The sequence below is a fragment of the Dermacentor variabilis genome, chromosome 2 (assembly GCF_050947875.1).
Source record: "Dermacentor variabilis isolate Ectoservices chromosome 2, ASM5094787v1, whole genome shotgun sequence".
NCBI lineage: Eukaryota > Metazoa > Arthropoda > Arachnida > Ixodida > Ixodidae > Dermacentor > Dermacentor variabilis.
In genome coordinates, this window is record NC_134569.1 from 105120674 (window position 1) to 105148630 (window position 27957).

Below are 27957 nucleotides of genomic sequence, written 5' to 3' on the forward strand. Positions count from 1 at the left end.
TAGACAGCAAAGGCAGTCCTGAAGGCATTTCTTTATTACCGAACTGTTCGGATAACTTTCTATCCTCATCGAGAGAAAAAAAAACTTGATGCACGTAAATAAAAAATCATCCTGCACTGCACACAGTGTCTGCGTCCTGTTTTCAAGCTCCTCTGTGGCAACCGTCACACGCTAGGGACCGCCCTCTCAAACGCTGGATGCCGGGGACGTTTCGCAAAAATCGGATCTTCTCTCGAGCGCGGGGCACCGACGACAGCCGGGACGCTGGCCGCTTTTTGGCCCAGCTGCGACGCGGCGACCGCGACACTCGTCGGCTGGATCCGCTGGAGCTCTTCGGTGCTGCCCCCAACGGCGGGCGCCTGACTCATGTACTTGACGTCGAACAGCACCTGCTGGATGCGCACTTTCGCCAGGTCTCTCTGGTACTTCGCCATCTCGCGTAGCTCGGAGGTGATCTGCTGGCAGAACAGGGCCTCGCCGTCGTTCAGATCGCTCACGGCCATGAGTGCAACGTTGTTTGCGCTCGTGCTCGGCCCGGCATGGTTTCCCGTCTCGACGCTAGTGGAAGTGCTGGTGCAAGCACGGGCGACTCTGGGCGGTGACGTGTTGGCTTCGTACAGCTGGCTGCCGTTGCCGGTTGAGAAGTCGACGTGGTTGTTTTGTTGTGGTGGTGTGCGCTGAAAAAAAAAAGAGAAGAGTGCGCGAGTAGCGTTACGTAGACGTAAAAGACAGGCCGCATGTTCAGTCGTGACCATCAAGTATAGCTCGTCTCTGAGATAGAATTAATTAAAAATCTGACTGCTCTTTGTATGTAAGTGAAATCGCGTGACAATATGGCTGTCGTTCAATTGTGCCACAATTTAAACAACTGTTTAGTACAGGTCGGTTCATCGCTCCTACCTCGTACGTTCACTTCATAAATGCTGTTTGATATGCGTAGTCTTACATAACGTCGACTAGCTCTAGTACCCCTGCATGCGCATATGGATATGTGTATGCGCTGTTAAGTGTTTATCACTGTATATGTTAACGTTAGAACGCTATCTAGTGAGGCGAGTCTAGCAGTATTATTGGAGGAATTAGAGGGTAGTAAATGGGATATAATAGGGCTCAGTGAGGTTAGGAGGACAAAAGAAGCATATACAGTGCTAAAAAGCGGGCATGTACTGTGTTACCGGGGCTTAGCGGAGAGGCGAGAACTAGGAGTCGGATTCCTGATTAATAAGGAAATAGCTGGTAACATACAGGAATTCTATAGCATTAACGAGAGGGTGGCAGGTCTTGTTGTGAAACTTAATAAGAGGTACAAATTGAAGGTGGTACAAGTCTATGCCCCTACATGCAGTCATGATGACCAGGAAGTCGAAAGCTTTTATGAAGACGTGGAATCGGCGATGGGTAAAGTCAAAACAAAATACACTATACTGATGGGCGACTTCAATGCCAGGGTAGGCAAGAAGCAGGCTGGAGACAAGTCAGTGGGAGAATATGGCATAGGCTCTAGGAATAGCAGAGGAGAATTATTAGTAGAGTTTGCAGAACAGAATAATATGCGGATAATGAACACCTTTTTCCGCAAGCGGGTTAGTCGAAAGTGGACGTGGAGGAGCCCGAATGGTGAGACTAGAAATGAAATCGACTTCATACTCTGCGCGAACCCTGGCATCATACAAGATGTAGACGTACTCGGCAAGGTACGCTGCAGTGACCATAGGATGGTAAGAACTCGAATTAGCCTAGACTTGAGGAGGGAACGGAAGAAACTGGTACACAAGAAGCCAATCAATGAATTAGCGGTAAGAGGGAAACTAGAGGAATTCCGGATCAAGCTACAGAACAGGTATTCGGCTTTAACTCAGGAAGAGGACCTTAGTGTTGAAGCAATGAACGACTATCTCATGGGAACCATTAAGAAGTGCGCAATAGAAGCCGGTGGTAACTCCGTTAGACAGGAAACCAGTAAGCTATCGCAGGAGACGAAAGATCTGATCAAGAAACGCCAATGTATGAAAGCCTCTAACCCTACAGCTAGAATAGAACTGGCAGAACTTTCTAAGTTAATCAACAAGCATAAGACAGCGGACATCAGGAACTATAATATGGATAGAATTGAACAGGCTCTCAGGAACGGAGGAAGCCTAAAAACAGTGAAGAAGAAACTAGGAATAGGCAAGAATCAGATGTGTGCGTTAAGAGACAAAGCCGGCAATATCGTTACTAATATGGATGAGATAGTTCAAGTGGCTGAGGAGTTCTATAGAGATTTATACAGTACCAGTGGCACCCACGACGATAGTGGAAGAGAGAATAGCCTAGAGGAATTCGAAATCCCACAGGTAACGCCAGAAGAAGTAAAGAAAGCCTTAGGAGCTATGCAAAGGGGGAAGGCAGCCGGGGGGATCAGGTAACAGCAGATTTGTTGAAGGATGGTGGTCAGATTGTTCTAGAGAAACTGGCCACCCTGTATACGCAATGCCTCATAACCTCGAGCGTACCGGAATCTTGGAAGAACGCTAACATAATCCTAATCCATAAGAAAGGGGACGCCAAAGACTTGAAAAATTATAGACCGATCAGCTTACTGTCCGTTGCCTACAAAGTATTTACTAAGGTAATCGCAAATAGAATCAGGAACACCTTAGACTTCTGTCAACCAAAGGACCAGGCAGGATTCCGTAAAGGCTACTCAACAATAGACCATATTCACACTATCAATCAAGTGATAGAGAAATGTGCAGAATATAACCAACCCTTATATATAGCTTTCATTGATTACGAGAAAGCGTTTGATTCAGTCGAAACCTCAGCAGTCATGGAGGCATTACGGAATCAGGGTGTAGATGAGCCATATGTAAAGATACTGGAAGATATCTATAGCGGCTCCACAGCCACCGTAGTCCTCCACAAAGAAAGCAACAAAATCCCTATAAAGAAAGGCGTCAGACAGGGAGATACGATATCTCCAATGCTATTCACAGCATGTTTACAGGAGGTATTCAGAGGCCTGGAGTGGGAAGAATTGGGGATAAAAGTTGATGGAGAATACCTTAGCAACTTGCGATTCGCTGATGATATTGCCTTGCTTAGTAACTCAGGAGACCAATTGCAATGCATGCTCACTGACCTGGAGAGGCAAAGCAGAAGGGTGGGTCTGAAAATTAATCTGCAGAAAACTAAAGTAATGTTTAACAGGCTCGGAAGAGAACAGCAGTTTACGATAGGTAGCGAAGCACTGGAAGGAGTAAGGGACTACATCTACTTAGGGCAGGTAGTGACCACGGATCCGGATCATGAGACTGAAATAACCAGAAGAATAAGAATGGGCTGGGGTGCGTTTGGGAGGCATTCTCAAATCATGAACAGCAGGTTGCCACTATCCCTCAAAAGGAAAGTGTATAACAGCTGTGTGTTACCAGTACTCACATATGGGGCAGAAACCTGGAGACTTACGAAAAGGGTTCTGCTGAAATTGAGGACGACGCAACGAGCTATGGAAAGAAGAATGATGGGTGTGACGTTAAGGGATAAGAAAAGAGCAGGTTGGGTGAGACAACAAACGCGGGTAAACGACATCTTAGTTGAAATCAAGAAAAAGAAATGGGCATGGGCCGGACATGTAATGAGGAGGGAAGATAACCGATGGTCACTAAGGGTTACAGACTGGATTCCAAGGGAAGGGATGCGTAGCAGGGGGCGGCAGAAAGTTAGGTGGGCGGATGACATTAAGACGTTTGCAGGGACAACATGGCCACAATTAGTACATGACCGGGGTAGTTGGAGAAGTATGGGAGAGGCCTTTGCCCTGCAGTGGGCGTAACTAGGCTGATGATGATGATGATGATGATATCATAATCATCACCCAGGACCTGGAGCAGCATGTCAGGCGAACAGCCAGTCTAACACCTCTACGATGTCAGTAAAGCTCTATCTGCACGTGAATTGCTTGAGCATAAAATGCGTTCTTTGGGAGACCGAAAGTAATTGGTCCATCCTTATTCGAACGAATCATTGCATGTTCGAACTACCTTCCCATTAACACCATCTGTGTTTTATTTTTCTGTGACTAATTGATGAAACTCATCAGTATTGTACAAATGAGGGGGGGTGGGGGCAGATGTTCGAAATTTCGAATGCGTTTGGAATGATAATCTTTCCTATTCGATTCATATTTCATTCGAGAATTCTCTCTAGCGAAATTATTGAATAATAGCTTTTTGTACGAGTGCGCAAGATCACAAAACTTGTCGAAGTCAAGAGGTAAAAAAAAACGACTCAATTGAGAACTGTTCCTCTATAGGTATCATGCTTCAGGAACCTGCCGTGGGTGTTGCGCAGAGGTAACAGTAACTAACCGAACGTACGGGGCCGCTAATTCCTGCTCAGTTAATGCAGCAAATATATAACTTTTCTCCGATATATGGAGATAAATTTTATTATTTGGCCTGTTTCATCATGTTTGCATCCCTTCGAGGCATTGTGCGGTGCTGTGTACTGCCACACTCCTTCAACAAGACAGCAGACTCGCGCGTCCGGTGACGCACGGCTTCTTTCTTTCGTCAGTGTCACGCTGCACCCCATCTAACTGAAAGCAGTTGTTTCTCCCGTACGAGCAACTCAAGTGGCCCGGTGTGCACTCGCCATCTGTGTTACATCCATGTAGCAAATAATGCAAATGAGCTGCATTTTTTTTATCGGCCAAAACAGGGATTTTGCATACTTTATTCAGCACATTGTTTAGATGCGCCAAAAGTGCTATATTCAATTCGAGATTCGACGGTCGTTTTCTTTTCTTTCTCAAATATTTCCTCTTGTATTTCATTCGGGAATTTCACTATTCGGACGCTCCTAATAATAAGTAATTATTTAACCATCGGGGTCTACGGTCTGTACAATGAACTACGATGGAATTATTGCGCTTTTTTGTCAGTCGTTGAACACTTGTGGGTCAATCTACGTCAACTGTACCGACCTTGGGGCTGGACCATTTGCGATTTCTTCCTAATGAAAATTCAGGCGCTTCCATATAACATGAGAAGTCGTTCCACGAAATCGATTTCCCGACAAAAAGAAAGCTTTTTTCACGAGCTCAGGCAACACCGGCAACCTTGCCGTACGGCGTGAAAGCATGCATCATAAAAAGCGTTGCCAAATACTGAGTTTCATTATTAAAAAAAATTACGACTCATCTTTTTGAAGAAACTGAAGATAGGCCTTACACTTCAAATTTAAATAACTGATTATCAGCCATTTCTTCCATTTTTACAAACCGTTAAAATAGAAAAATTGGTCCACATTCGCTCTTTCCTTCGAAAATATTGCTTGTACAAAAACATAACTTTTAAACGAGTTAAGTGCAAAGAAACTGTATTATTTAACGGGAGAAATCCTGATATATTGCTGTGTTGATTGTCTTAGATTGCTACAATATCTTGACTCATAACATTCGTTATCTTAATGACATCAGTATTTCTGTTAATTATTGCTACTTCCACCACCCTAACATTTTAGTGCAGGTAGTCATATATAGCAACAAACAGAGGTGTCGATGCGCTTCTCGTTGCAGGCAGGTCTACAACAAACAGTGACATGGGCTTCTGTTTCTGCCTGACTGACGCTGCTTGTAGCGTTGAATAAAGCAAGTTAGAAACAGTGCAGGTTCCCTGTAACACCCCTCTCCAGGGTATTTTACTTAACCTGAGCCAAATATTAAAAATGTGCAAATGCTATGTAGCTGGACAGAACCAAGGTAATGTTGTTTGCCGTCGCTTGGAGATACTCAGATTATATCTTTTGCGTTCCGCCGAATAAGATAATTAGTCTTTATTTATTTCTGAACATGTCAATTATTATAATTCGATGAAAAATGTCATTGAGAAAATTGTAGAGTGGCATGAAAAACTCCCGATACAGCTTCCTGTTGCTCAATACGTGCTACATAAAAGAGTTTTTTCGGGCGTGAAAGAAGCCCGCGAATACACGCAACGTGCTTCGAGCGGCTAGTCGAGCGGCAATCTTGAGCCTACTGCTTGGTCAGGAAATGGCCAAAGGAAATGGTAAAATTGTAGTCGAAGAAGGAATGCCGCCGTATAGTCAACCTGTCAACAAGGGAATTCGTCGATACCCTTCTTGTTCGTTGTTGACATTCCTTGTTCGACCGCTATCATTCAGTGCTAAATATTGGCGTACTTACTTCAGGAACTGTCAACTGGCGTAGTCTCTTGGTCGGCAGAGGACATAGTGACGTCGTTCGGAAGCCGTTCAGAAACGAAGGAACAGGTTCCTTCGTCACTGAAGGCACCGTGGCTTCGGACCCGAGAGTGAAACGATTTAGCGGCGATCCATTGCTGACTGGATGATGAAGTCGTGCGGGTCGCCTCCTCGGACTACCCTGGCCCTCCTCATCTGATATGGAGTCGGGCGTCAAAGGCAGGATCATGTCGTTCTCGCTCATGTAGCTCGGTAACGCAGGGCACACGTCGGGAGCCTCCTGCTTCACCTCCTGCGTGTAAGCGTGGATCCACGCACGTTGACGTTATGTCAGAGACTCCGTCAGTGGTGCACCCAGGCGACGGGAGGCGGACCAGGCACGAACCGATTCGGCTGGTACGCGCTCCGGTTCGCGTCCACCTATGTCCACCTAGTGGACAGGTGCATTCCGTCTGCTGCTGAAGCGCCGATTGGCAGGGTTGAAGTGCCAGCGACAAGGAGACAAGCACCCACGGCCGGTTTCCTTCTCTCTGGTTCAGCTCCAGCCAATCGACGTAGCCGAAATTGACTGTCCACTATAGGCAGACGCATACAAAATGCCCCCTTCTCCCCCCCCCCCCCTCTGACATACCGCGCAGCAGAATAACAGAGATAAGCGCAAAGCGAGATCAATTGACTGACAAACTCGCGAAAGTAGGAGAATCCCGCGGAGCATTCATTACAGGGCACATGCCTACGTCGTCTTCGTCGGCACATGGGCGTCACCACATTTGCGAATGACGGCGGTGCTCGTTCGCCTGCCGGGAGATAATCTCACTTCTTGTCGTAACAGGCGCCCGAAGTTGCTCTAAAAATACGAAATGCGCTTCCAGGAAAATAAAATAAAAAATAAGGGCGTTGGGTTTCTCGCGGTTCATTTCCGTTACTCTGAGGGAATCATCGCTGAAAGGCGCGATGTGGATACCACGTCGTGGGTTTCATGCCTAATAATCTTATAATCCCCGTTTCGACGCCTTTGTGCGCATGCGCACGTAATGACTCTTTCAAATGTTTTGTAGCGTGAACTGCCACGTGTGAAGGACATCGGTATGCTGGCGCATGCTGCCTGAAGTCACGTCAATCCAAGCAACTTGTCATATCGACGAAGACGGTGCAGTGCCGTGCTGGTCACCACACTGTTTAAGTGAGCGCTAGCAAATCACAGCTGCCCTGCCGGGTAGGTGCTCAGCCCCGATGTATCGCAATAGCGTTCTATAATCTCAAGTAGCAATGGCTGACAGCATATGATTGGAAAGCTCCTGAATTCACAGGGGTTTCTTTTGATTCCGGCCTCATGCCTAAAAGAATCGAATACAAAAATCTATCGGCCACAGAGTTCAAAACAAGCACGACTACCACGTAAAATACATGAAGTGCACCGCCATCTTGGCTTGTAAGCACTTAGATGATGCTCGTTCTGCGGCCTCTGCTTAGTAGACGACGAAATGCGCATTTCAACGCATTACACCTACTGCTGAGAACGTTTCTAGAGAAAATAGTTCTAATTAGAAAATTATCGCACCGTGCAAGTAAAGAAAATGTCATTTAAATAGGACTATAGAAAATAATATGTACGCGACGCCGTACCCTTATTATGCGTATGCTGATGAGTATGGATGTAGAAACGTTTATTTCTTGGCTGAGCTTAGCTTGTGTATACATGCGCCTTGTGCGGCCAGCCATACGTCAGCCGCTATCGCATTCAATTCGCGGTTGTTTCTCGCATCATGCAGTTGATTTGCAAGGCAGCTAGTGACGTGTTGCAACGTAAAGACTTTTACAACGAAGCTGTATACCTCTACCGTCCAAAGAAATTTTTGTGTCGTTGTGGTAAGCAAAAAACTCCCCATACGTAGGCCGATCCCGGAGATAGTGCAATGCCGGGCCGACCCGCGGCGGAGGTGAAGCAGGCGTTAAGCCCTCCCCATACGTGGGCCGATCACGAATATAGTGCAATGCCGGGCCGACCCATGGCAGGGGTGCAGTTCGCCATTAAGGGACCCACATGCACAGCTTCGCTGGTCATCCTTCTTCACAGCGTGGAAGGGCACTGAGATCTTTGGTATACAAGTCCATGCTATGTATTTAATGCGAAAGCATTATATGCTCAGTTACGCGAAAATCCAGCGTTGTAGTCGGCGGGGGGACCGTTTGGTGATACCAAAAATGCCCGACGGCAAAGAGTAAAAACAAGTAAGAAATACTCGGATTGACGTCAAGTTTCTCACGGGAGTTCCTATAAGCAAATTAAATTAATGGCTTTGGAAAGAATATTAGGTAAATGCCAGTCAGGGTGGGTATCGAATCCGGTGCTCCAGGGTGCGAGAGGAGCACGCCTCCCCGACGCAAGCGTGGCTGCACGGTTCTGATTCATTAAATGTATGCCTAGCTCGTGCGTCATTCCGCACGTTACATCGCAGCCATCTGGTTACACGAAAAATTTATATGTATTTGTCTCGAGGCGCAATGCGCATGTCATTTATCTGAAAACTTCAATATAGACTTTCCGCCAGTAAGACAACTTAAAAGCGTGTTTTGTGTTCCGGTGCAGTAGAGTGATAAGGCCGGTGACCGAAAGTTTTTGGGGGACGCACTCTTGAAGCGAGAATGCGGCCCCAAGTAACTTCCGTTCACTGGCCTTACCAGTCAACTGCACACAAAGCGCGTTTTTAAGTTGTTTCACTGAGTGGAAAGCCTGTTTTTAATTTTGAGATAAAAGTCATACGCATTACTTCTCAAGACTAACGCACAAGATTTTTCGTGTAACTTACGGCAACCGTGACTTGTAAAATTGTCATTATGTACACAGGAAAAGTGTCGAAAACCTGCGGGCTTAGATTTTAACGCACTCCTGCTAGCCGACATCGACGCAGATGCCTTGCTTGCTCGCTACATTTAGCGGGCTACGTCACTGAGCAAACCCGGCAGGTTCCATAATTCTTTCGAATTCACACACCTTAGCATTATTAAGCGTCCCTGCCGTATTTTAGAGCGAACGCTCTCTACGCCATGTCTCGTAAGGTCATTCATCGCGTCGCGATGACCTTGAGCCGCCGCAACACGAGTGGCAGGTGTGACGTCACTGCACCTGATACGCTGCGGAGAGGCGTCCCAGCTGCGCTCGCTCGGAGCCTCGCCGCGGAGGTACAACACGACAGTTAATAGAGAGTTTTAGAACAGGGGCCCTAAAGAAATAGCGTCGAAGCCACTGCGCATGCGCGAGACGCAAACTGCGTTTGGGTTTTGCGTTGAGCACGCTATTTCACTGATTTAGAGGGAGCCCCAAAAGTTTCCCTAATAGATTTGCGTAAACAAACATGGCGGCATCCTTAGAAGCGACGGCTCTAACCCAGTGCCAAACTGGGTTCGATTCGTGGTAAGGCGTGAAGTTCGTAAGCTAGGAGAAGTGTCTGCGGCTATCACTTTCTCTCAACTAGCGTGTGTTATGAAGATTGATTCATTAGGCACCACTGATCTCGAATTCAATTGTGGATTTTATGGCTCGTAGGGCTAACAAGGCTTAGCTTGACTGGTGAAGGCACGTTAAGTTGGTTACTCAAAACTGAGCGCAACTGATTGCTTGCTACTTACAGAATACCCTCCAAATTTTAATTAAACGCGAATACACGGAAGTCAAACTTATTATTCTTATCATAAAATGGTATATTTTAATTATTATTTCGAATAGCTTTCCTTTGACGCCGTAGTGGCGCTGTCAGCGTAAGACGATATCCGCAAACGCAAAGTCCTATTCTAAAATTATTCACTCCTGCGTGGCCCAGCGCTAACACCCGCACAGCTCTTTGAGTGCCAACACCCGCACAGTTATTCTAAAACTCTCTAATGACTGCTTCGGCGGCGCTTGGTCGCTCGGTGGGCTCAGTCTTGCCATCGATGGCGCGCCGGCTGGGCCGTCTGCGCGTGCGCTTCAGTGCAAGCGACGTGCTGAATCCAATCATCAAGTAGATATAGCTAGACGGCAAGCTGCAAAATTTCAAGCAAAGTTGCCTGCTGAAACAACGGAGCAAAGGGAGACCAGTTTAGCGCGTTATACAGAAGCTTACCAAGCGCGAAAGCGTGCCAAGATCGAAGCTACTGCAACCGCCACCGTCGTTCAGCAACACGAACAACAACAAGGAGAAGGAGATGAAGCCACTGATACAAGCAACGGCAGCCACAACGGACCTTTGAAGAACCACACCCTTCCGCTGGCGGCAAGCTCGACTGCGACGGCCACGTTTCACCGCGTCATCACGGACAAGCCGTTCGGCAGCAAGTGTAACGTGTGTGAAAGACTGTGGCCTAACTTTAATGAAACTCCGTGGGCATAGTCCTTGCAAAACCAAGCCACACAGACCTTTCGCTCGTTGTAACTAGGTTTGCAAGAATGTAAACCTCAGTCATCTTTTCTTTCTTTTTCTGTTGTATCTTCCGACTGTACCTGAATTCATTGCTGTTATATATGCCAAAGGGACCAAACGTAAGTAATTATTTTTTGTACACCATACTCCAAATAAGCTTGTACGAAGGACCATTTATATGTGTTTAAGGGATTTGTTACGATGTTTGGCAAAGAGAAATACTGAGTTTTCGTTCACTTAGAACAAGCGTCAGTTTATTAAAACCATTGTCAGTTTATCCTCGTCAGCCATATGTGATAATTAAGCAGGCTGAGTGAGGGAGTGAAAACTTTATTGGTAATGTCCGGCGGTTTGGGTGTGGTTAGGTTAGCACCCCAGCCTAGCTGACAGCCTCGAGCCCTCGGATACGAGCGGCTTCCTCGGCGGGCCGGACGGCCCACAGTTGATCAGCGAAAAAAAAAAAGCGAGCAACACATTTATTAGTTAGTCGCCTCTCGTTCGCAGGGCTACAACTTGCAGACGCGGAGAGAGATATTGATAATGCATGGCATGTAACTTGGTATGGTATCGTGCGCACGCGTGGGGATTGCTTCAGAGAAGTCACTGCTCCAACAATTTGGCAGCCTTGTAGACTCCGCACCGAATGTCGTTTTTATTCGATGCTTTTATGTTGCGATAGCAATTAAATGGACACTCCAGGCACATTCCTGCCGTCGCCATGAGGTTCCGTAGGAGTGAAAGCTTGCGAGGCTGAGCCGGCGACCGCGCTTCAATCTCGCGTGTGCGAGCGAGGAACGCGGCCCGGATGCGTATTCTATCATCGTTAATTTAGTTAGCAAGCGAATTTTCACAAGTTTGTACGGCCGATCGAACTACGATCCTTACTTCGTGCAGCTATCAAATAATTTGCTATCGCAATCGGTGCTTCGCCTTTCGGGCGGAACTCCGAATTTGTTTTCTTTCTTTTTTTAAAGCTACCATGCGCGTAACTGATCTTCGACATGTACCGAATCTGCTGTCTGTGCGCGTTCACAACGTCTTTTTTTTTATTATTGTTGTTATGCGTATCTTGCACAGCGTCGCTTACTCTCCGCTCACATTTATCGCGCTCAGGGCGCTGCAGAGAAATGCGTCGATTTCGCGTTCCTCACAAGCGCGCCTCCCAAAGCCGCGAGTGACAAGCAGTCAGCTTGGCTGCAAAAGCGACTGACAAGCCATATATGGGCAAGCCAAGTGGACGCAGCCTGAAGCTCCGCTCAATGGGCTCTGCAGATGAGCGTGGGCAGCGCTCTGCACGCGGGCACTAGCGCTCACACTGAGCGGCTGTTTGCAAATTGTTAGGGTACACCTGGCTGAGAGCAGCGGACCGTAAAGGCTGTGCTAACTCTTTCTTCGGACACTGGATACGCGTTGGCAACTTTTATTGCCATTTCCTGGGTATATAGTGGATCAAGCGGCAACACCGAGAAGGTAACGAACTTCATTTTCTACGGTAAGTCACAATTCTTTCTCTCGGGACAAAGGAGCATGGACTCCAGAATGAGTAATCTATCGGTCTTGCCTTATTTCGTGGTTTCCTTAAGAATTTATGGGGGATGCTGGGACGCAGTGTGTCAACTCTAGTTACAGATCAAGGTGGCAAGATAACGCGCAGTAAGCCTCAGACCCTCTTCATATGTGAGGGTTTCCTTAGTTGCGTAGTGTGCACTCAGGTGAAAACGAACCTTACGCCGAGCACGCAGAGCCGAAAGATCGCTGTTAGGTGCAACTCTTGATGGCGTGGCCTCAAAAGCGTGAACATTTTCTCTTATCACAAGCGAATTTGGGATTTTCGTTTTCGCTGAGCCATTTGTAGAATTGCCAGTCGCGTGTTCTGCCTTCTTTAAAGCGAAAGTTTATAAGGCTAGGCGAAATAAAAACCCGTCTCAGCACAATGCGTTGGCGGGCTAGTTGGTGCGAATCCATGAATACTTTGTTTAGCGCAAAACGACAGAGACAAGAAGGACGACAGGACAAGGCGCTTGTCCTGTCGTCTTTCTTGTCTCTGTCGTTTTGCGCTAAACAAAATATTCATAAAAATCCGTCTGTCCGCGCCTGTGTACAGAAAACTATCATCATCAGCAAGATCTCAAGCCGCGTCGTCTTCTTTCACAGCTAGCGCTATTTGCGCTGCCGCACGGACGCACTCGTGCCGCTTCTCCCGTATTCGTCATCGTCGTCGTCTTCCACAGTTGGCTCTACGCTCATCATTCCAGCGCAGAATTTCACTTCTGTCGTCGTAATAGAGAGGCAGCGCTTACGGGGCTGTGAGCCGTTGCTTAAAGGGGGATCAGCCATACATTGTCTTATGTGACGGAGAGATGTTATTTTGAAGCAATTTAATTTTGAATGCTCGCAAGCTTCAACGGCAGGCGGACGCTGCTAACCACGCCGCCGAGCGAACTCGAGACATCGAACGCAACCGACAACGGCGGACTGCGGGAATACCGTCACTGCCGTCTTTCTTTCCGTCGCAGCCTAACGTATGTGTAACCTTATTAAGAAACACAAGGACGTAACCAATAATTGAGAAAGACTTTGATCAACCATCGGGATTAACTCAGCGATAAACACCGGGACCACACGTTTTTTTAACCATCTGTAGGGAGTGCTTGGGCGGTGACTTTCTTTCTTTTCTTTTTTTCTTTCTTTTTTTTTGGGGGGGGGGGGAGGAGGCTTGATAGCTTTCAGGCTTTCTTGTTGTTGTTAAACAATAGAGAAGAAAGGTAATCTGACTTGTATTCTTACTTTTGCGAGTCTCCTCGAATGATATAATTTTCAAGTGTCCTTAACCGATGCACTGATATTATTCTGCGACTCTAACAAGAACTGACAAAACCAAGCTGAAAGCCATATCATGATCGTCATCATCATTGCGCAAGCGCGGCGTTCACCATGATAAGGTTGCCGCCAAATTTGGCAAATATGGCCGCTTTTCTCGCTCTTGAATGACTTGCATATATCCCAGAACTCTCGCGCAGGTGGAAACTGCGAAATGTTATTTTCACTCAGACAACTTTTTTTAAACCAGATTTTTTCAGACGGAATCATCTCGTTACTTCAACGCGATAGTGATAAGGGCCCCGCGTCGCAGAGAATCCTGCTTCAGTGTCCCCCGTCTAGCGTCGTCCGTCTTGTGAACGAAAAATCACTCCGAACAACGCATGCCCAAGCACGCAGGCTCTCCGGGTAGCGAAGAGACGGTACTTAATTGAATTTCTCAAAGTAAAATGCGTCAGAAAAAACTCAGTGCCCTTCTACTCTGTGAAGAAGGATGACCACCGAAGCTGTGAATGTAGGCCCCTTAATTCTGCACTACACCTCAGCCGCGGATAATCCCGGTATTGCACTATCTTCGGAATCGGCCCGTGTAGGGGGAGTGCTTAACCCCTGCTTCACCTCCGCCGCTGGTCGGTGTAGTATTGCACTATCTTCGGGATCGGCGCACGTATGAGCACTGCTTAACGCCTGCTTCACTTCAGCCGCGAGTCCGCCCTGCATTGAACCATCTTCGGGATCGGCCCACGTATGCAAAAATTCGCCGTTCCGACCGAAATGCGAAGCCCCAATTGTGATAGCAAATTAATGGATTGCTGTACGAAAAAAGGATGGTAGGTTTATCGGGCGTGTAAACTTCTAAACAATTGCTTAGTAAGTAAATTACGAGGGTTGATCCAGAAATAACGTCCCCATCAATTTTAGAAATAGACAACATTGTTTATTCTCATAGGAATTTAGATCATTGCAAAGCTGAATGTTTGCTCTATTTTTCTACATAACCGCCATATTTTTCTACGCATTTTTGTAGACGGTGCTCCAATTTCTGTATCGCAATGTCGTAGGACTCCGTCGCCAACCCGTTGAGGAAGCGTTTCACCTCTTCTTTGACTTCATCGTCGCACCGGAAGCGTTGGCCACTCAAATGTTCCTTTAACTTTGGGAACAAGAAATAATCACTAGGCGCGAGGTCTGGACTGTATGGTGGGTGGGGTATGATAGTCCACCCAAAGTTTGTCAAAAGTTCCTGGGTTTGACGGGAGATGTGAGGTCGGGCGTTTTCGTGAAGCAGCGTTACACGGACTGCCAGTCGTCCTCGCCGGCTGTTCTAGATAGCTCACCTGAGTTTTTCTAGTGTTGCACAATAACTGTCTGAGTTGATTATCCCACGTTCCACGAAATCGATCAGCACTATCCCCTTACGATCCCAAAAAACACTGGCCATGGCTATGCCAGCAGAAGGAGTTTGTTTGAACTTCTTTGCAACTAGTGACTCTGGGTGACCCCACTGTGGATTTTTATTTTGTTTCGGGAGTGAAATTAAACACCCACGTTTCATCTCCCGTAACAATGGAGTCCAACAATCCTTCCTTATCTTCTTGACACTTTCGAAGGAACTGGCGAGCACAGTCAAGGCGTTTCACCTTGTGGTCTGATCACAATGGCCTCGGGACCCATCGAGCACAACTTCTGTGATACTCCAATTTTTCAGTCAAAGCTCTTTCCGCTGTACCGTAAGAACTCCAAGGAATCTGAGCAACAATTCACGAACGGCGATCCTCCTGTTTTGAAGCGCTTCGCGTTGGTCCATCTTGATAACCGCCTCCGAAACTGATGGTCTTCCACTCCGTTCTTCATCGTGGACTTCCTAAACTCCGTGCACCACTTTCGGACGTTGGATCACTTTCGGACATACAATTGTCGCCATACACCTCTGTAAAGTGACGATGAATGTCCACGGGCGGAGTCTCTTTGGCACGCAAAAAGCGAATTACGGAACGAATCTCGCACTTGGCAGGATCAACAATGTAAACCCCCCTGTCGGACGGCTGCTGAGCCAAGAATGTGCGCCGCAGTGAAGCGCTGCCGGGTCGAATCGAAAGTAGGGGAACAGTCGCGCGCAGCAGTGTTGGCGGATTTCGCCTCGCACCTTCCCGTGTGGCTGGAGCTGCTTGGGAACCTTATTTCTGGATCAACCCTCGCTACAATGATAGAATGTGTAAGCGTGACTAAACGAGGACGTAGAAAGAAAAAGACACACAGAGACAGTACTGTCTTTGTGTGTCAGCTTCTTTCTACATCCTTGTTCAGACGCGCTTACACATTCTATCATGGATTCAAACCAACTAGCCCGCAAAGCGTTTTTACTAGATTAACCAGCACAATGTCACGCGCGCACAGTAAACATGAATACATCTCGCTCGATGAGCGCGGAAGCTCGCTGTGAAAATTCTGGAGTGAAGAATCGCGGCGGCATCAAGCGAATTGACATCCATGCATCCCTCGCTTCAACGCGAACGAAACTCGAAAGCACAGCGCATATGAAGCTGCCGGCACGACGCGCAGTCTGCAAACATCGCAGATCGCTTTGAAGATGAGCCCCGCGCGGGTGCCCACTTTGGCCACGTTGCAGATCGCTTTCAATACGCACGAGCACCGGCAACGCTTCCCTACGGCTTCTGCCAAAGCCGTCTACTGGCGTCCGCGATTTGCGTGGCCAACGCCGCAGTAGACGCCGTGGTTGTATCCACTCTGTACGGGGTTGCGGGCGAGGAGGACATCGAGACACCCTGGCAGCCATAGAGTTTCTCACTATGCTGGCAGCCGTCGAAGAACGCCCCTCCTCCCTCGCCTGAGCCCCCTTGCCTCGCGTGCCACAGGAGAGGGCACGCATCCGGGCCGCATTCCTCGCTCGCGCACGCGAGATTGAACCACGTTCGCCGGCTCACCCTCACACACTTTCGCTCATACGAAACCTCACGGCGACGGCGAGGCCGACGGCAGAAATGCGCCTGGAGTGTCCATATAATTTCTATCGCGATAAAATTGTTTGTCTATGTCCACGGAGACAAGATCCGCCAGAACCTAGCCATAAACAGCTTCGCTGTAAAATGGTATAAAGTACGACTTACACACAACCTCCTGACATGATAGCCTCGGATTGTAATTTGAACATACGAGAAAGCACAATTCTGTTACGCGGAAACTCAGGTACAATACCATTTTCAAGTGTTTCTACCATTCATTCAGAGGCACTCGCCCCTTTTTCCTTGCAACACAATCCAGATGGCGCTCGCCTCCGCGCATCCGCTGCGCACGCAAGAGGCCACGTTTCTACCAGAAAGCTCGCCTTCGTCCACAGCATTCACTGCCAGCGTTTCCCGCTAAACATTACGGTTACATACCCTGCAGTTGCCGGCAAGTGTGAGAAGCAGTCAGGGATCTTTGATTGCTATCGTGTTCTACTCTTAAGAGGCAGCTTTAGCTCGGGTGGTCCTATCTAAATACATGTAAAAGAAGAATTCCTTTTTCTCGGCAACCACTGCAGCAAATTTGACGATATTTGTTGCATTTAAAAGAAAAACTTAAAATCTAGTGACTGTTTGTTTCGAATTTTTAATTTTGGTCGTCAATTCTTCATTAAAAATTGGCAAAAATCGAAAATTTTCGGAAAATGATACTATCAAGTTTACAACTCTGTAACTCAGCAACGAAAAATGATAACACAATTCTGTGAATTGCATCTAATAGTGCATCTAAAGCGGGCAAAATGTATATGTTACACAAACCTAAAAAAATTTAGTAATGAGAAAATGCAGCTTTTGCAGACCCCTTGTAAACAACGTGACGAATTCATGTAAGATGTAAAATGACATATCGAATTGGTTCGCTTTAAATGATCTAATGTATTCAGGGATGTAAGCTTCCTCTTAAAGGCAAAGCTTAAGAGGAAGCTGTAGCTCGGGCCTAACTCCGACGCGGCCTATTCAAATACATGTAAAACGCAAAAAACGTTTTTCTGAGATAACCCCTGGACCGATTTTAATTAAATTTGTTGCATTTGAGAGATAAAGTTAAATTATAGTGACTGTTGGTAGCGGAATTTCGATTTAGGGCCTGACTGTTGTTCAAAATATTTTCAGTAATTCGCAAGTCTGAAAAAAACAGAAGGACAAAGTTTACAAATAGCTCTGCATAAAGAACACATATAGCGGTTCTGTAGACGGCGTGCATTAGAGCATTCAAAGCGGACAAATTAGATATGTCAATTTATATATTAGGCGAATTCGTTACGTTCTGTACAAGGGTTCTGCAAAAGCTGTATTTCCATATTACGAAATTTTTTTAGATTCACGTGTAACATACCAATTTTGTCCGCTTTAGATTTACTATTGTATGCAATTCACAGAATTGTGATATTGTTTTTCATTGCTGAGTTACTGTAAACTTGATAGTTTTGTTTTCTGAATGTTTTCAATTTTGGCCAAGTTTTAATAAAAAATTGACAATCTAAATCAAAAATTCGTAACGAAGAGTCACTAGATTTTACGTATTCCTTTTAAATGCCACAAACAGAGAAAGTGTAAGAGCGGGGTTGAAGATTAATACGCAGAAGGCAAATATAATATTCAGTAGCCTGGCAAGGAAACAAGAGTTCAGCTCACGAGTCAGCCTCTAGAGCCTGTAAATGAATATGTTTATCTAGATCAATTACTCACAGGGGACTTTGATCATGAGAAGGAAATTCATAGAAGAATAAAATAGAGTTGGATCGCATACGGCAGTCGTTGTCAGCTCCTGAATGGAAGCTTGTCATTATCATTAAAAAGAAACTTGCCCAATCAATGCATTCTGCCGGTGCTGACATATGGGGCAAAAACTTGTAGACTGACAAAGGAGCTCGAAAACAAGAGCCCCGCAAAGAGCGATGGAACGAAGAATGTTAGGCATAACGTTAAGAGACAAGAAGAGAGTGGTGTGGATGAGAGAGCAAACAGGGATAGCCGATATTCTAATTGATATTAAGAGAAAGAAATGGAGCTGGGCAGGTGGTGTAATGCGTAGGCTAGATAACCGGTGGACCATTAGGGCTACAAACTGGATGCCAAGAGAAGTGCAGTCGAGAACGGCAGACGACTAGGTGGGGTGATGAAATTAAGAAATTCGCAAGTGCCGAGCAGTGCAAACGTGGAAGCATCGGCTCCGTTTCTTTTTCCATGCTCAGCTCACCAATTTTCATAGTGCAACGAAAAGAAGCATACCACTGAATCAGCGAAGTGACGGCGAATCTACTGACACCAAGATTCGAGGTGGGGCTTGTATTTGCACAATTTTACGGAACGTTTTCTGCTCCTTAGTGAGGAGTAGGGCCTTTGTTGGGCCTCGTAAGCCCACCTGACCGCAGCCATGGCGGATAAAAACATGGAAGATGAAGATTTTGTTGGAAATAAAGGAAACAATGCTCAGGACGACTTCGGCTGGCAAGTAGTGGTTGGCCGAAGATCAAGAGCTAGCACAAAGGCTGTGGATGAGGAGAGCACATTGCCACGTAATCAGAGAGAGCATGGAGTCAAGGGATCCGCCGTCGGTGGAATGATTAAGAAACGGATTATCAAAGCTTCGAGGATGCCTCAGGTGCCTGAGGAGCACATAACGATCATTATACGACATCGAGGAGGGCTCAATTTGAACAAGGTGAGCCCCATCACAATTGGTTCCGCAGTTATAGAATAGAATAGAATAGGTTTATTTCCATCTACTTGATGGAGGAGGCTGCAAGTAAAAGCTGCTCCAGTAGAGGCAGCTTGACGAGGCCCGCAGCCCCCCCCCCTACAGAATATTCAGCAACAGCATACATGCAAACACATATGCATCTCATATATATATATATATATATATATATATATATATATATATATATATATACACTCTCATGAATCCACATACTCGCATATACACGTGCACACCCATGTCCATACAGAGCCACTGGTGACTAAATCAAAAATACTTAGGGTAGCTTGTGTGGTTCTCGTGGTGAATACAAATGAAACAAGAAGACGCCGCTGAACATTATATACACACATATATATAGACACACATGCATTCATATACCCGTATATGCATGCACACTCGTATGAATACCTACATATGTACACACACATATACAGAAGCATATATACACACCTTATATACATACTAGCCGAGAGGATGTACACTTTAATTTAAAAATCCTGCACATATAAGCCTCTCAGTTGTTGGACCGTTATTTGCGTGACATCGACGCCTAGATTATTATATTTATTTAGAAGCATTGGCATTGTGTGTGACTGCTTTTCCCTTAAATAATTTGTTCTGGGTGTGACCACCCGCCATATCTCTTTATGACGGGTAACATAAAATTTGTCATTAAGTTCAAGGTTACAAAGTTGTCGTAGAAAGGAGCAGTTCAGTTTTACTTCCCGCTTAAATGCAGTTGTTAACTTGTACTGGTATAACTTTAACGCTGAAATTATGTTGGCTTCCTGAAATAAGTTTATAGTATGGGAGGTGTAGGGGACATTAAAGAGCAGCCGAACAAACTTCTTTTGCAAGACAAGTGGTTTAGTAGACAAGTAAATTAACAAAAGTAGTTGTACCCCATACCAATTAGCAATAATATCATCATAAGTCATCATAAGTCATCCAGGCGTCCGGCCTAACGGAAGAGGAGGCCCGTGAAGATGTTGTCTGCCCAAACTTGATGTTGATGCCCAAAATATCATCATAGTCAGCACACCTAAGCCCGAACATGCTGCGAAGTACGTTAGAATCAAGTCTTTCAAAATTATGGAAGCGGAATACGAGGTAAATGCACACGAAGCGGCACCACATGCCACATGCAAAGGCGTCATCCGAAGGGTGGACATCAGAGACTCGCAAGCTATGATTACAAGAAATATCGTGCATGACTTGAACCCGCTTGCGCTGGCTGCCAAGCGCAGCAAGACGTCGGGATTGGTCATCGTACTTTTCGATGGACTCAAAGTGCCCAATTTTGTCAGGTACGGATCCCCACTAGTGAGATGCTACCTTTACAGGAAGCAATTCGACGTCAGCTTCACCTGCGGAAGGGTCGGGCACCGTTCTGATGTGTGTCCAACACCTGACTTTGTTCAGTGCAGGGGATGTGGAACTCGCAACCCAGGAGATGAACATGTGTGTGTACCTAAGTGTAAGTTTTGTGAAGGCGATCACCCTACCGGTGACAAGTTTCGTAAGCAAAGATTTCAAATCCCTTACGTCGTATGACTCCGTCGAAGAGAGCGCAACAGGACTCGGTCGTGAACAAGAGCGCAGTCGGAGGCGCAACAGCTGGCGCCCAACCGTCGCCCCGAGCACAGGGACACTCACGCTCCAGGAGTCAACCAGATCCAGACATCGTTCACTGTCCAGGGAGAGAAGGCGCTCCAAGTCAAGGGAAGCGCAGGTGCGCTTCGGGCAAAGGGACTCAATACCTGGCGAGAAGACGCCAGGAACCACCTGGGCTGACAAAGTAAAAGGTATGGCGAGGGTTGCTGGGGGCACCTCGGCTGCTGTGGGTGTTGACAATGATGCCAGAATAGAGCAATTAATTAAAGAATTAACTTCTTTAAGAAAAGCTAATGAAGAATTGACCAGGCAGGTAGTAGAGCTTCGTAAAAAAGAGCAGTCGAGCCCTGCTAGAGTAGATATACATAGACCTGTAAGCAAAAGCAACGATCCAGGGAAATCCAGCTCTCCTGCCCCTAAAGAGAGGGCGGTGAGTTCCGAGGATGAGTCAGTCTTCTCAGCCCTCAGCGAAATAAAAGAGGCAATTAAAGCGATAAGAGAGACAGTGGAAACGACCAACCTTAAAGTGGACAAATTGTGGAAATGGAGGCTAATGGCGGAGAAAATACTTAGGAAAATTGAGACGCGAGGGGATGACGACGATGAGTATCTGCCATCAGATGCACATAGTACAAAGTCCATTCCTGGATTGTCGGGGGCCATCATAAAGAGGAAAATAGTCGATAATAGAAAAGCAGCCTCACCTAATAACAATGGACAGTAATCATGGATTTAACGTGTCGCAATGGAATTGTCGCGGGTTCCAACACAAAAAGGCAGCACTGCGACAGGTGATCAGGTCATCTGAGGCCAGACCAAAGGTAATTATGCTGCAGGAAACCTTAGCGGACGAAATTATGCTCACTGGCTGCAAAGTTATATGTAGAGACAAAAAAATGGGGAGGGGGTTGGCGACCCTCATTGACAAAAAGTTGCCATACATTGAGCATGATATTCACCTCAGACATTCCAGGTTTGAATTTATCATAATTGAGATAATACTTAAAAGGAGCAGAGGTAAGACGCAAAGCATTTTCTGCTTGAATATTTACAGCAGTCCTAACGACATGAGACAGAGGTTTAGAGCACTCTTGAACAAGGTGCTTTCGGTTGCCAAAAACTTCCCGCTCATTATTGGAGGGGACTTTAATGCTCCCTATCACGCATGGGGATACACTTGGAACACAAAGAAGGGAGAGGAGCTATGGAGTCTTGCCATGGATCTGGGGTTATGCTTGATTACTGATCCGGCGTATCCCACCCGTTGCGGCACGTCCACAAGCAGGGACTCCCCACCAGATCTCACTTTTGTAAACAACTCAAGAGGCGCCAATTGGGAAAATTCAAACATGGATCTCGGTAGCGATCATTACATCACACACATAACCATGCACATACCGAGACAAGAAACTAGAATCTTCAAATTCACTGATTGGGATCAGTTCAGAAAAATCAGGGCGAACAGAAGGAAAGTGGGGCCTCTAGATGCCGAGCAGGATCTCCTTCAGACGTGGGTCACCCAGCTCCGAGAGGACGTTAAAGAGACCACTAAAGAAATCAGGACAGAGGAAAATATTGAGGCTATGGACAGCAGGCTGCCGCATCTGATTGAGGCCAAACAGTCAATATTACGGAGATGGAAAACGCAGAGATTTAACAGAAGGCTAAGAAAAAAATACCGCAATTAAACAGCGAAATTGATGATTACTCGAAGACCCTCCTGAAGCAACAGTGGGATGACATCTGTAATTCGGCTGCTGGCAGACTCAAACATGGAGGTAGCTGGAACCTCCTCAATCACTTGCTCAACGAGAATGAAACAAGGACAAACAAGAGGACAACTATAGCTAAGTTGGTTCATCAGGAAAGCCAAGATAAAACACAGAAGGATATCATGGATAGTCTCGCAGCCAAATATCTCCCACTTAAACAACCAAACGAAGTAGACGAGAGTCCCGAATATACGGGAGGCATATGTGAGGAACTTGACCGGGACTTCACTGAGAGTAAAGTGAGGGCGGCTCTTCACAGTCTTAATAGTAGATCGGCGGCTGGACTTGACGGAATAACTAACAAGATATTAAGAAATCTGGATAATGAATCAATTTCTTATCTAACTGAACATTTCAATGTATGTTGGAGAAAAGGGGTATACTCAGAGGAATGGAGGGTGGCCAATACTATCCTCACACCAAAGCCAGGCAAACAACTCACTCTGGACAACCTCCGTACTATTTCCTTAACGTCATGTCTAGGCAAAGCTATGGAACATGTCATCCTAAATCGACTCACTAAATACGTTGAGCAGAACGACATCCTCCCATACAACTTCATCGGCTTTCGTCCCGGACTGTCAACTCAGGATGGTATGCTGCTGATCAACCACCAACTTATAGAGGTCAGCCCAGCGCATACGAAAGCTCTTTTGGGATTGGATGTGGAAAAAGCTTTTGATCGTATAAAGCATGAGGCAATCCTGGGGGTCCTCTCGGAGATGGGGTTAGGCAAAAGACTTTTTAACATGATCAAGGACTCTCTTAGAAACCGAACTGCACAACTCATGCTGGATGAGCTTAAATCAGAAGCTAAGGAATTTGGGAAATAGGGATCCTCCACAAGGGGCGTGCTCTCACCCACGCTATTCAATTTAGCGATGTCCAAGGTTGCAAGAAATCTAGAGAAAATTGAAAGTATACATTATGTGGTATATGCCGACGACATAACCATATGGAGTGCCAAGGGTAATGGAGGACAGACAGAGACCAGATTACAGGAAAGTTTATATGTTGTAGAGGATATACTGAAAGACATGGGGTTGAAATGCTCGGCAGCCAAATCAGAACTTTTGGTCCTTAAACATCGCTGAAAATGTCTTAAACCAAGAGGTTACATTCTGGAAGATGAGCCAAGAGTGTGCTTATACACTCATGAAGGTTACGCAATTAGGCTAGTTGAAAAAATCAAGGTTCTTGGGTATCACATAGACAGAAACAATGCTAACTATAGAAGAATACAGCATATCTCGAATAAAACAGATGAAGTCATTAGGTTAAGAGAGTTACCAATAGACACAGAGGCTTAGGAAAAAACAGCGCTTTGAGGGACAATACACGCCTTTGCTCTCTATCGCTTCGCTTATGTGGCTGGATTATTCAAATGGGAGCAGGCAGAACTTAACAAACTTAATGTGATGCTCGGGAAGCTCGTTAAAGTAGCCCTAGGGATACCCAGTAACACTGCAACCGACAAACTCATGAGTCTAGGTGTGCAAAACACAATGGAAGAAATCGCGGAGGCCTAACAGCTTGCGCAACGCGAAAGATTGGCAAAATCACGAGCTGGTAGGAACATATTACAGGCAATAGGCACAGAACTGAATACATGAAGGAGCCCAATAGACGCTGAAGTAGAATTAAGGACTGACGTTAGGAACAAGATCAGAACCAACCCTCTGTCCAGAAACATGCATCCAGAATATAATGTCGAAAGGAGTAAGGCAAGAGCTAAAGCACTCTTGTTGGAAATAGAGCAGCAGAACCAACTGGCAGCTATAGTTGATGCTGCCTGGGTGAAAGGGTAAGAAGCATATACGGCCATTGTCTCAAATTATCAATGGAAGGTGCAAGATGCTATCACTATATTTACCAAGGACCCCATGGTGGCGGAACAAGTGGCAATTGCTCTAGCCATCAGGAGTAATAAGTGGGCCTGCATTTACAGTGATTAGAAATCCGCTACAAAATGTTTTGATAAAGGCTACGTAGCTACGTGGCTACGTAGTCGCAGCTGAACTTTTTGAGAACATTGGGATTATGAGAACTGAAATCCGATGGTTTCCTGCTCATATGGGGAGAGTAGACGAGACTCGGGTAAACCTCAATGAGGTTGCTCATGACTTCGCACGAGGACTTGCTAACCATGACAGTCACAACCGAGCCGTTCACCATCAAGCCAGGGAATCTAGAGATAATTTAATAACATACAATGACATTACCAAACACTACTATTTAGGACGCAGGCAATTCCCATTGCCACATTCAAAACTGAACAGGGCTCAGGCAGTCTCACTGAGCTTATTGCAAACAGGTACATATCCCACACCGTACACCATTAATAAAATATATCCAGAGAAGGAGATTAAGATGGACTGCAACGATTGTAATGGCATCATTGGAATCAGACATATGCTGGATCATGATGATGATGAGGATCATGATGATGATGATGGTGGTGATGATGATGATCTTAGGACAAAACTTACATAGTTCCAAAAAAGATCCCCTAAATGTTAACGGGAGGTGTAAGGACTCCCTTATGTAGCTTCGCCCTCTACAATGTACCATCAGTCGCATCGGCATACGTCTCAAAGAAAATTTCTTCATCCCGTCAAATTCTGCGCAATTTGTTTTAATTTAACCATATTCTTTATTTCCGCGAAGGCGCTTTCTCTTAGGACCGTGGTCATATTTTTTGTGACCTTAAAGAGGTATATTTTGATACACCAGGTACATGGTTAAGAAACATCAGCAGCGATCAAGCGTGCCTGCAACAAAATGGACCAATAGATTCGCCAGCAGTAAACATTTCCTATATCATTGTGAGTTATCTGCACTAGAGAAAGCTCTACCTCGGCATCTGCCATATCAATAAAAAGTAATGGAGGAATGCTTTTGCTCGGCATGCACTGCATCGAATTTGATGGGGTTCTCTGCACTTAAATAAAGAAATCTCATCTCTTCACTTAAAAAAAAAACAATTTATTCAATGTAAGAAGCATTCCTTCATTATTTAGGCCGTATTTATTACAAAAAGTAGTTCGAAGTCGCAAAATTGAAGAAAACTCAAGTACCGAGTTCCTAACTCGGCAATAAACAGCGATATCAGAGTTCTGAAAACTGCGCTATCAACATGTCTAAAGTGAATAAAATTTATGTACCGCTCTGAAATAGATCACTGAATTGTGAGTAGAACGTTTGCAATAATCTGGTCAGCACTGTAGCAATTTCAGGCAATATCTAAACTCGCATGTCTAACTTGCCCACTTTAGATGCTGTCACATGAATTTTACAGAATTGCGATACTTGTTTCGGGTGCACAGTTACGTATTTGTAAACTTCGTGTTTCAATTTTCTTACCGGTTTTTATTAGCAATTGCTAAATCATATTTATGCTTCCTACAGTTGCTACAAATCAACTTTCCTTCCCAAATATACCGTCTAAAGCCTCCTTTTAAGTGTCTGTTATTTACTATGTACATAACAGGCAGGGAAAGGAGGCATGAAGGAAATAAGTTTCCTTATAAATTCTAGTATAAACACGATGGTCTAGAGGTGGAGCGACGCCTTCTGGGTTTAATATACGCAAGTAACGTTGTTCTATTAGCAGATAGCGAGGTAAATATTCAGCTTCTTTCCAATATCTTTGGAGAGGATGGGGAAGTTGTAGGTTGCAAAAGGTGTTTAATGATACTATTTATAATGCGGTCACAGCAGAAGAAATCAAGTACGGAGAGTTGAAGCATACAAAGAACGTTGATCTATAAGAATTAACCCGCAAGTATTAATTATGCTTACAGCATGGATAGTGTGAGCCAAGAGGGTAAGACATCGATGATGGAGAAACAGCATAAAGGATGGGCGTGATGGAAGAGAAATCTGCAAATTAAGTATGAGCAACAGTAAATAATTGTGTTTCTTTAAATCCGGCAAAAGTCATTGGAATTCAATTAACCTAACGAAATACGGTTTTATGGAAGACACCGCTATGTGTAATGTGTAGTGATCATTCTGAGGTTTCCATTGCTTTGGATATATGCGACGTACAATGTATCCGGGGGATCGGCCCTCTTTGCTATGACCCTCGCTCGCCAGGGTCGGCCATGACCATGTCTGCGTGGCAACGACTGCATAACGACGACGCAGTGACAATGATGAAATGACTCAAAAGGATGACAATGGCATGAAAATGGCGGCATAATAGTGATTGGGTGACGACAGCATGATTACGATGGGATAACGAAGAAGGAACGACATCGATGGAACAACGAAGGTGATACGACGATGATGCTTGACGACAATAGGATGACGTTTCTGAAACGATGACGACTGTACGACGACAGCGTGACGACGACGGCATTAAGACAATGGCATGACAAGAGTTTGATGACAGAGCTGGGACGATGACGCTAGAATAACGAAGATGTAACTACCACGACGGCATCACGACCATGAGCACATACCTCGCCCAAGCTTGCAGAAAAGTTGGCTCACAGGGCTGCAGAAATAGATTCTGGAAAGTGTGTGAAGTATCCTATAAATTCTAGTCACATTAAATGAAGAAGTATGTCTTTTGAAGGTGTAATAAACTACTGGTCGAAGTCAGACCAGGGTTTCTGAGAACGCGCGGAGTTCTCAGAAAAAGCTAATTGATTACTATTCGTGCGTAGCGTTTAGGATATCACAGAAACTTTTGAGCATGGTTTCTTAATAAGTATGTGAATCATAACCAAGCTAAATCAGGATATAGTTCTATCAATAATCTGTGATAGAAAATAGTCAGACAGCTAGAATATTTGTGTCAACGGACAATGAAAACAACACTAACTTACGAGGCAAAAATATAGCGTAAGATTGAACGTTTGTTCACATAGACCATATATTTTCAATATGTACTAACATGGCATTTACGGCTTTTCATTCTTCGTGTTAGGTTAACGTCCTGAACGCTGAAGCCCCGGAAAAAATACTGGCAAACCTCAGAGTTTCCCAGATAAGCGTCTATAGTAGTTTTTCTAGGAATCAATATTGGTTCCCTATGCAACGAGATGTGTCGTGATGTCATGACAAAGATGGTGTTCACGTGGTAGCGAGACATCACAACATTTCGAAACTTGATCCAGCAGCACTGACAGCAGCGGAACCCAGAACCAGCATCATCAACTCCCTAAAGACCTTCCTTTGCTGCCACACATTCGAAATTTGAGACAATGGCGACCACCCGAAGACCTACAGCAACAGTGTAGGCGTCGCCCAGGGAGCAACAATCTCACCGGTTCGGTTCAATCTAGCGATGCACGGCTTCACTGTGCAGCTGTGGAATGTACCTGGAGTCCAATGCGCACTGTAAGCCGACGATATCACGGCCTGGACGGAGCCCAGCGACAACCTCCACACGACAGGAGTCCAGT

The 27957-nt window shown here is 45.6% G+C and overlaps 1 protein-coding gene across 2 annotated transcripts in view; it reads right to left on the reverse strand.

Moving 5' to 3' along the window:
* The window catches only part of LOC142572456 (uncharacterized), a 35822-nt gene continuing 7865 nt past the window's right edge, over nucleotides 1-27957 (reverse strand). The window contains exons 3-4 of one of the 2 annotated variants that reach the window (XM_075681582.1): nucleotides 6191-6499; nucleotides 1-677 (exon numbers count right to left, since the gene is read on the reverse strand). In XM_075681582.1, coding sequence (XP_075537697.1) covers nucleotides 165-677; nucleotides 6191-6499 — 822 coding nt within the window. In that variant the 3' untranslated portion in view covers nucleotides 1-164. The remainder of the gene's footprint in view (nucleotides 678-6190; nucleotides 6500-27957) is intronic. The other variant, XM_075681583.1, reaches the window with a different exon arrangement.